The sequence below is a fragment of the Oncorhynchus mykiss genome, chromosome 2 (assembly GCF_013265735.2).
Source record: "Oncorhynchus mykiss isolate Arlee chromosome 2, USDA_OmykA_1.1, whole genome shotgun sequence".
Lineage (NCBI taxonomy): Eukaryota > Metazoa > Chordata > Actinopteri > Salmoniformes > Salmonidae > Oncorhynchus > Oncorhynchus mykiss.
In genome coordinates, this window is record NC_048566.1 from 20178294 (window position 1) to 20188343 (window position 10050).

Below are 10050 nucleotides of genomic sequence, written 5' to 3' on the forward strand. Positions count from 1 at the left end.
CAAATGCAATTGACAGGAGAGATGATTATTCATTAGGCACATCCATCCAGTCTCTTGTGACATCCTGTGCATGGGAGATTTGTTTCTGGGTTCTGAGAAAACTATCCATATTGTCTGTGGATTATTTAAAACTGCAGTATGTAACAAGCACCTTGTTATCCATAAGGATACTATTAGTTATGTTTGGAGGTTCTGGTCTGCTTACTATAGTTTGTTAACAAGACATTTGTGGAGTGGTTGAAAAACGAGTTTTAATGACTCCAACCTAAGTGTACGTAAACTTCCGATATTCAACTGTAAATAAATAGGGAAATGGGAAAGGGATACCTAGACAGATGTACAACTGAATGCATTCAACTGAAATGTGTCTTCCGCATTTAACCCAAACCCTCTGAAATAGTGAGGTTTGGTCATAGATGTGCGGCTGATAATTCTACAAAAGCAAGTTGCATTTTTTTTTATGTTTAGGGGGTTGTCTTTCTTATGGAGTAATCAACGTATACATTTAATATGTGTTTGTTAAACAACATGTTTATAATAGCTAGGTTAAAACTGTGGACAGGCAAGCTGTTAGGACTAGTGATTGGGCGCTATTTAGGTTAGGCTATTTGATTGGAGAAACCTGTAAAACGTGTCCTTCTAATTCCATTGTCATACATTTTATCTCCGGCCTGAGCGCTCCAGAAAAAGCCACATACTCTTTCTACCATATGCTATATCTGCTACATGATTTGTGTTAGATTAATGTTTTCGCGGAATGTTGGTGTAGCGCTGCGTCTCTCCAACAGCACCTTGGAGAGGCGGCTGGGAATGGACATGATAAATATTTTGCGTCCCTGCCTTATGACAAAGTGGGCACTGCTTATCACAGGGCGGCATCAGCGCTCACCTAAAAGCCCATATGCAACTGGTTGAGATAAACTGTCATTGATTTTGGGCAGAATTATGTGAGGTTGTATCTGTTGTTGGAGGTACGTCTTTGTCAGTTTCGCTCAGAAAATGCAGTCTTCGTCAATCTGCCGCCATAGACGGCCGCCTCTGTCTAGTTATTCAAAAGAGCGGTAGAACCTTGGCAAAACTCCTCCATCAGTATGACGCGTTATTCCAGCGACTACCACCCCGAAGCAACATGGAAGCCCACAGTGGTGACAAGCGTGGTCTTGAGCATTTAGACGAATATGAACCCAAACCAGCAAAACATATGCGTAGCCTGCACGATCGCATGGTGGAAAGGCGACTAGTAGTTATTTTAGAGGGGGCAACGCTGGAAACAGTGAAGGTAAAGACGAGTATTTCGCTATTCACTTTCGCCATCTAACTGCTGTGTTTGCAAACTAACGTTGTTACCGCTAGCTCCGTCTCTGATTACCCGCGTTATTGGATGAAAACAATATAGATAGCTTCCTGTTCAACCAGACTTGCCTGGTAGATGTGTGAAATGAATATTGCATTCTGCACGGTAACTGTTTTTGTGACTGAATGAACCAGGATGAAACTATTTGCTATTGGTTAGCTCCTGCCTGCAGGCCCACTGATGCATGTCCTAAAGCAGGGTTTCCCAAACTCGGTCCCGGGCCCCCCCCCCCTGGGTACATGTTTTGGTTTTTGCCCTAGCACTAAGCAGCTGACGCAAACACCAACTCATAATCAAGCTTGAATTATTTGAATCAGCTGTGTAGTGCTAGGGAAAAAAACAAAACGGGCCCCCAGGACCAAGTTTGTGAAACCCTGTTCTAAATAGTGGGCATGGAATTTGCACCATAATCAATGAAGGACGTCAATCATGTTGTATTCTTTCCCGTCAGGTTGGCAAGACATTTGAACTGCTGAACTGTGACCAACACAAGGGCATGATCATCAAAAGTGGACGGGACCCAGGGAAGATTCGACCTGACATTACACATCAGGTAAGCTGTCATTTTCACATTGACCCAGTCATCTTTCTTCTTCGCTCCTCTAACCCAGCAATATCCTGTCATTGTTCCCCAGTGTTTGTTGATGCTGATGGACAGTCCATTGAACAGGGCAGGTCTCCTGCAGGTTTACATCCACACAGAGAGGAACGCCTTGATTGAGATCAACCCACAGACACGCATCCCCCGAACCTTCAACCGCTTCTGTGGCCTCATGGGTAAGCCTGCTACGTTCTGCTGAATTTCTCTTCATACATTCACTCTCCTACCATCCTTCTCTCCAATCAATCATGTATTTATAAAGCCCTCCCCCACGGCACGAACCCAAGGGGGGCGCCAACCCGGACAGGAAGATCACGTCAGTGACTCAATCCACTCAAGTGACGCACCCCTCCTAGGGACGGCATGGAAGAGCACCAGTAAGCCAGTGACTCAGCCCCTGTAATAGGGTTAGAGGCAGAGAATCCCAGTGGAGAGAGGGGAACCGGCCAGGCAGAGACAGCAAGAGCGGTTAGTTGCTCCCGTGCCTTTCCGTTCACCTTCACACCCCTGGGCCAGGCTACACTCAATCATAGGACCTACTGAAGAGATGAGTCTTCAATATAGACTTAAAGGTCGAGACCGAGTCTGCTTCTCTCACATGGACAGGCTGACCATTCCATAAAAATTGAGCTCTATAGGAGAAAGCCCTGCTTCCAGCTGTTTGCTTAGACATTCTAGGGACAGTAAGAAGGCCTGCGTCTTGTGACTGTAGTGTACGTGTAGGTATGTGTTTAGCACTAATTTAAGTTTATTTTGTGCTTTATCCAGGTAGCCGGAAAGTAGAGCATTGCAGTAGTCTAATCTAGAAGTGGCAAAAGCTTGGATTAATTTTTCTGTGTGATTTTTGGACAGAAATGTTCTGATTTTTGCAATGTTACGAAGATGGAAAAAAGCTGTCATTCTTGAGAGATCAGGGTCCAGAGTAACGCTGAGGTCCTTCCGTTTCATTTGAGATGACTGTAAAACCATCAAGATTGTCAGATCCAACAGAAGATGTCTTTGATTCTTGGGACCTAGAACTAGCATCTCTGTTTTGTCCGCGTTTAAAAGTAAAACATTTGCCACCATCCACTTCCTTATGCCTGAAACACAGGCTTCCAATTTTGGGGCTTCACCAGGTTTCATCGAAATGTACAGCTCTGTATTTTCCGCATAGCAGTGATACATTATGTTTCCGAATGACATCACCAAGAGGTAAAATGTATAGCGAAAACAATAGTGGTCCTAAAACGGAATCTTGAGGAACACCGAAATGTACAATTGATTACAAACTGAGACAAACTGATATCTTTTCTGGGTCAAGGTTCGGCTTTTTCAAGAGAAGCTTTATTTCTTCCACTTTTAGTGAGTTTGGTACACATCCGGTGGATAGGGAGCCGTTTATTATATTCAACATAGGAGGGCCAAGCACAAGAAGCGGCTCTTTCAGTAGTTTAGTTGGAATAGGGTCCAGTATGCAGCTTGAAGGTTTAGAGGCCATGACAATTTTCATCAATGTGTCATGAGATATAGTATTAAAAAACTCGGCCCTGGCAGTGTTGTGCAGACTCGGGACAACTGAGCTTTTGAGTAATATGCAGATTTAAAGAGGAGTCTAATGATCATGATCTTTCGTCAAAGAAGGTCATGAATTTCACTGCTGTGAAAATGAAAGCCAGTGAAAGCCATCCTCCCTTGGGGAATGCTTCTTTTTAGTTAGCTTTGCGACAGTATCAAAAATACATTTTGGTTTGTTCTTATTCTCCTCAAGTTGGAAAAATAGGATGATCGAGCAGCAGTGAGGGCTCTTTGATACAGTCTTTCCAAGCTAGTTGGAAGATTTCCAGTTTGGTGTGGCGCTATTTCCATTCCAATTTTCTGGAAGCTTGCTTCAGGGCTCTGGTATTTTCTGTATACCAGGGAGCTAGTTTCTTATGACAATGTTTTTAGGGGTGCGACTGCATCTAGGGTATTACGCAAGGTTACATTTTGTTCCTCAGTTAGGTGGTTAACCGATTTTTGGACTCCGGCGTCCTTGGTTAGGTAGAGGGAGTCTGGAAGGGCATCTTGGAATCTTTGGGTCGTCCGAGAATTTATAGCACGGCTTTTGATGATCCTTGGTTGGGGTCTGAGCAGATTATTTGTTGCGATTGCAAATGTAATAAAATGGTGGTCCAATAGTCCAGGATTATGAGGAAAAATACTAAGATCCACAATATTTATTCCTTGGGAAAAAACTAGGTCCAGAATATGACTATGGCAGTGAGTAGGTCCTGAGACATGTTGGACAAAACTCACTGAGTCGATGATGGTTCCGAACGCCTTTTGGAGTGTGTGGTCTGTGGACTTTTCCATGTGATTATTGGTCACCCAAAATGTGAATATTATCTGCCATGACTACAATGTCCGATAGGAATTCAGGGAACTCGGTGAGGAACGCTGTGTACGGCCCAGGAGGCCTGTAAACAGTAGCTATAAAAAGTGACTGAGTAGGCTGCATAGATTTCATGACTAGACAATATGTATTTTTTCCCCCTGTAAATTGAAATTTGCTATCGTAAATGTTAGCAACACCTCCGCCTATGCGGGGGATATGGTCACTAGTGTAACCAGGAGGAGAGGCCTCATTTAACACAGTAAATTCATCAGGCTTAAGCCATGTTTCAGTCAGGCCAATCACATCAAGATTATGATCAATGATTACGTACATTGACTATAACTGCCTTGGAAGTGAGGGATCTTAACATTAAGTTGCCCTATTTTGAGAATTGAGATCACACTCTTTCAATAATGACAGGAATGGAGGAGGTCTTTATTCCAGTGAGATTGCTAAGGCGAACACCGCCATGTTTAGTTTTGCCCAATCTAGATTGAGGTACAGACACGGTCTCAATGGGGATAGCTGAGCTGACTATGCTAGCAGCAGGCTCCACTAAGCTGGCAGGTTGGCTAACAGGGTGCAGGCCAGGCAGCAGGCTATCTCATTGTGGAGCTAGAGGAGTTAGAGCCCTGTCTATGTTCTAAGATAAGATGAGTTCACCCCTCCAGCTAGGATGGGCTCTGTCACTCCTCAGCAGGCCAGGCTTGGTTGTTGAGTCCCAGAAAGAGGGCCAATTATCAACAAATTATATATTTTGGGACGGGCAGAAAACAGTTTTCAACCAGCGATTGAGTTGTGAGGCTCTGCTGTAGAGCTCATCACTCCCCCTAACTGGGAGGGGGCCAGAGACAATTACTCGATGCCGACACCTCTTTCTAGCAGATTTACACGCTGAAGCTATGTTGCGCTTGGTGACCGCAAACTGTTTCATCCTAACATCGTTGGTGCTGACGTGGATAACAATAACCTTATACTCTCTACACTGGCCAGTTTTAGCCTTAGCCAGTAGCATCTTCAGATTAGCCATAACGTTGGTAGCCCTGCCCCCTGGTAAACAGTGTATGATCACTAGATGATTCTTTTTAAATCTAATACTACGGGTAACGGCGTCGCCAATGACTAGGGTGTTCAATTTGTCAGAGCTAATGGTGGGAGAACGTAAACAAGTCTACACATTGTGACCAGAAGTTACTGTATATCTCCCTCTCTCTTGTTTCATCCCACTTGTATTTCTGTTTCCTCCTAGTCCAGCTCTTGCACAAGCTGAGTGTGAGGGCGGCTGACGGCCCCCAGCGCCTGCTGAAGCTCATCAAGAACCCTGTGTCAGACCACCTGCCCCCTGGCTGCCCCCGTATTTGTACCTCGTTCTCCTCTGGGGAGGCAGTGGGCGCCCGCACCGTGGTACCAGAGGAGGGGCCCGCCACTGTGGTGGTCGGAGCATTTGCACACGGAGCGGTAAGTTTAGCTTAAGGTTCTAGGGTAATGGCCTGTGTGCACAGATCCAGGATCAGCTTCACTTACCCTCCCTCATTACTACTTCAGTGTTAAGGGGCATCTTCATCCTACTTCTCTGGGGCAGAAGCTGATTTAGGTACTGTTGATGTAGGTAGTTTGTGTTAGAAATATAGATGTTGGGGGTTGATTTTATTTATTTAGTCTCTACCAATTTTTTAAAAAAAGGAGCTGGAATTTGGTAAATGATTATGCATTGGTTTGAGCTCTGCTTGTCCTCTCCTGTCTTAGGTGAATGTGGACTACACAGAGAAGACTGTTTCCATCAGTAACTACCCTCTCTCTGCTGCCCTCACCTGTCTTAGGTGAATGTGGACTACACAGAGAAGACTGTTTCCATCAGTAACTACCCTCTCTCTGCTTGTCCTCTCCTGTCTTAGGTGAATGTGGACTACACAGAGAAGACTGTTTCCATCAGTAACTACCCTCTCTCTGCTGCCCTCACCTGTCTTAGGTGAATGTGGACTACACAGAGAAGACTGTTTCCATCAGTAACTACCCTCTCTCTGCTTGTCCTCTCCTGTCTTAGGTGAATGTGGGCTACACAGAGAATACTGTTTCCATCAGTAACTACCCTCTCTCTGCTGCCCTCACCTGTCTTAGGTGAATGTGGACTACACAGAGAAGACTGTTTCCATCAGTAACTACCCTCTCTCTGCTTGTCCTCTCCTGTCTTAGGTGAATGTGGACTACACAGAGAATACTGTTTCCATCAGTAACTACCCTCTCTCTGCTGCCCTCACCTGTGCCAAGATGTGCTCTGCCTTTGAGGAGGTCTGGGGCGTGTTGTGATGAAGTTGACAGCACACTGCTGCTCCAGCTAAAACTGTTGTCAACATGGACTAGAAATGGATTGGACAGTCAAGGAACATTGTACAGAAACGATCCACTTCACCAATTACCTCCTGTGGATCCGTATGATTCTATGGGTGTATGTATTGTGTGTAAAATATGGTATCTTACATTTCTCAACTTAGGCAAAGTTTCAATATTAAATAAATACTGTTTTGAATACACCATCTGTAAGGACTTGGCACCAAATATGGTCTTCCTACTGGTTTTTGTATACATGTATCCAGTGCATCATTGTTCCCATGGTTATACAGTGGAAATAAATGGTATAGTTTGTCCTCTTGTTTCCATTGTTCCTTGTCAAAGAGACTGTAGGAGAGTAGGGAACAAAACAATTTCACTCATGATGGGGAGAAAAGTCATGTTTTCATGTAGTACTGGTCGAATAATCACTCAATATACATGTAATTTGGGAGTAACAATGTAATAAAAACCAATACAATAATATGATTGACAAAATATAACATTGTAATTTGACATCTACTAGCATATTACTCTTTTAGTTCATACTCTCGGTCCATTTCCACAAGGAAGCACGTCTTTTGGCAACCCCAGGTCACTATATCCGTGGCTTTGTATTGCGGGTTACAACCATTTTGCAGGTTTTCTGATTGGCTGCTTTCAAGGCATTTCCTGCAGGTTTAGGGGCTTTGTAGCCTGTTTTTTGGACCTTGGCTGGTGATTTTGATGCTTGTCCTTTTGGTCTATCCTATTTCCCTTTTCCAACAACTGTTTTGACCTTGCTAGCTGGTTTAGGTGACTTGCCTGCTGGTTTAGTTTTTGCTTCTGGTTTCAGAGCTTTTCCTGTTGGTTTAGTAGTTTTTGCTCCTAGTTTCTGGCCTTTTCCTGTTGGTTTAAAGGCCTTTCCTTTCTCTGCTGCTGGCTTCAAAATTCATTTTCTCTGCTTGGCCCTCTCGACTGTTGCACGGTCTCTCTGCTTGGCCCTCTCGACTGCTGCACGGTCTCATGGCTCTTGTCTTAATTCTCTTCTCATACGTCAGTTTCTGTAGTTTTTAGGTCAGGAGATGAAACATCTGCATACTTCAAAATTCCCAAATAACTGGTTAAGGGGTTTGACAGTGAATTATGCACCATGGTGCAATTTGCTTCCTACTCAGTTGAAATGAGCCAGTTGAAATGAGCCTCAAACTGCCAAGGAGCTAAAACAAAAACCACCAGGGACAGAAATGTATTACTGTAACTTTCTCTTGTCCTCGGTTGATTACTGTAACTGTTCCCTTTGATTCTATGTTAACTTTCCCTTTTCTCTCTCGTTTGACATTTTCTTTTTGCGGTCATTTCTAGGCATATCGTTGATTACAAGTTGTGCTCGAGCAAATAAAGTAAAGATAGCTAGCTAACGTTACTATATTTGGTTAAACAGTGAGTTGGGAAAGTGGGATACGTTAGCGATCAAAATGATGACGACGTTTTGTTAGCCGATTTCAATTTACAAAAAACAACCATTTCAGTTTTCAAACGGTCGTTCGAAACAAAAACATGTTTTTTTCAAGATAATTATCTTGAACGCGGGACTGGTCACCAGGAGCAAGAAAACTAACAAGCCTGCAACCAACATACAGTCTGGCCAAAAGTTTTGAGAATGACACAAATATACATTTTCACAAAGTCTGCTGCCTCAGTTTGTATGATGGCAATTTGCATATACTCCAGAATGTTATGAAGAGTGTTCAGATGAATTGCAATTCATTGCAAAGTCCCTCTTTGCCATGCAAATGAACTGAGCATTTTCATGGCAAAGCTTCAAAAGGAGGGTGGTGCTTGGAATCATTGTTCTTCCTCTGTCAACCATGGTTACCTGCAAGGAAACACGTGCCGTCATCATTGCTTTGCACAAAAAGAGCTTCACACAGGCAAGGATATTGCTCCCAGTAAGATTGCACCTAAATCAACCATTTATTGGATCATCAATAACTTCAAGGAGAGCAATTCAATTGTTGTGAAGAAGGCTTCAGGACACCCAAGAAAGTCCAGCAACCACCAGGACCGTCTCCTGAAGTTGATTCAGCTGCGGGATCGGGGCACCACCAGTACAGAGCTTGCTCAGGAATGGCAGCAGGCATGTGTGAGTGCATATGCACGCGCAGTGAGGCAAAGACTTTTGGAGGATGGCCTGGTGTCAAGAAGGGCCGCAAAGAAGCCACTTCTCCCCAGGAAAAACATCAGGGAAAGACTGATATTCTGTAAAAGGTACAGGGATTGGACTGGGGTAAAGTCAATTTCTCTGATGAATCCCCTTTCCGATTGTTTGGGGCATACGGAAAAAAAGCTTGTACGGAGAAGACAAGGTGAGCGCTACCATCAGTCCTGTGTCAGACCTTAATCCCATTGAGAACTTCTGGTCAATCCTCAAGAGGCGGGTGGACAAACAAACCCCACAAATTCTGACAAACTCCAAGCATTGATTATGCAGGTGTAGCCGATGTGAAATGGCTAGCTAGTTAGCGGTGGTGTGCACTAGTGGCGTTTCAATCGGTGACGTCACTTGCTCTGAGACCTTGAAGTAGTGGTTCCCCTTGCGATGGGTAACGATGCTTCGAGGGTGACTGTTGACATGTGCAGAGCGTCCCTGGTTCGCGCCCAGGTCGGGGCGAGGGGACGGACGTAAAGTCTATACTGTTACATTGGTGCCGTGACCCGGATCACTGGTTGCTGCGGAAAGAGGAGGAGGTCAAAAGGGGGGTGAGTGTAGCCGATGTGAAAAGGCCAGCTAGTTAGTGGTGGTGCGCACTAGTGGCGTTTGAATCGGTGACGTCACTTGCTCTGAGACCTTGAAGTAGTGGTTCCCCTTGCTCTGCAAGGGCCGCGGCTTTTGATGGGTAACGATGCTTCGAGGGTGACTGTTGACGTGTGCAGAACCGTCCCTGGTTCGCGCCCGGGGCGAGGGGACGGACGTAAAGTCTATACTGTTACACAAGAATGGGCTGCCATCAGTCAGGATGTGGCCCAGAAGTTAATTGACAGCATGCCAGGGCGGATTGCAGAGGTCTTGAAAAAGAAGGGTCAACACTGCAAATATTGACTCTTTGCATCAACTTCATGTAATTGTCAATAAAAGCCTTTGACACTTATGAAATGCTTGTAATTATACTTCAGTATTCCATAGTAACATCTGACAAAAATATCTAAAGACACTGAAGCAGCAAACTTTGTGGAAATTAATATTTGTGTCATTCTCAAAACTTTTGGCCACGACTGTACACTGTTGGTTTGAGCCTGTTACTTACTGCCAGCAAAGCTTAGGTGTGTGCGTGTACTGGTTGGTCGCGCTTGTTTGCCTATAATAAAACCACCGTCTGTGAGTGTCAATGAAGGAGAACGAAACGTCTCCGGAATAAAGTCGGGGTTGTG

The 10050-nt window shown here is 44.5% G+C and overlaps 1 protein-coding gene across 2 annotated transcripts; it reads left to right on the forward strand.

Moving 5' to 3' along the window:
- The first annotated feature begins 960 nt into the window (after window positions 1-960).
- Window positions 961-6957, forward strand: LOC110537348 (EMG1 N1-specific pseudouridine methyltransferase). 2 transcript variants are annotated; one of them, XM_021623307.2, is made up of 5 exons: window positions 961-1279; window positions 1806-1907; window positions 1990-2131; window positions 5561-5769; window positions 6505-6957. In XM_021623307.2, exons 1-5 carry the CDS (start codon window positions 1130-1132, stop codon window positions 6616-6618), a joined length of 717 nt encoding a protein of 238 aa, XP_021478982.2. In that variant the 5' UTR covers window positions 961-1129; the 3' UTR covers window positions 6619-6957. The 2 variants fall into 2 exon arrangements, with proteins under 2 accessions (XP_021478982.2, XP_021478989.2); XM_021623314.2 differs by lacking the exon at window positions 6505-6957 and adding an exon at window positions 6058-6498.
- Window positions 6958-10050: the final 3093 nt, after the last annotated feature.

What these genes read in the sequence shown, in the direction of transcription:
- LOC110537348 (XM_021623307.2), top strand. Translation starts at nt 1,130, where the DNA reads ATGGAAGCCCACAGTGGTGACAAGCGTGGTCTTGAGCATTTAGACGAA. An exon ending in CAACGCTGGAAACAGTGAAG is followed by an intron (nt 1,280 to 1,805) that starts GTAAAGACGAGT and finishes CTTTCCCGTCAG; the next exon opens with GTTGGCAAGACATTTGAACT. An exon ending in CCGCTTCTGTGGCCTCATGG is followed by an intron (nt 2,132 to 5,560) that starts GTAAGCCTGCTA and finishes GTTTCCTCCTAG; the next exon opens with TCCAGCTCTTGCACAAGCTG.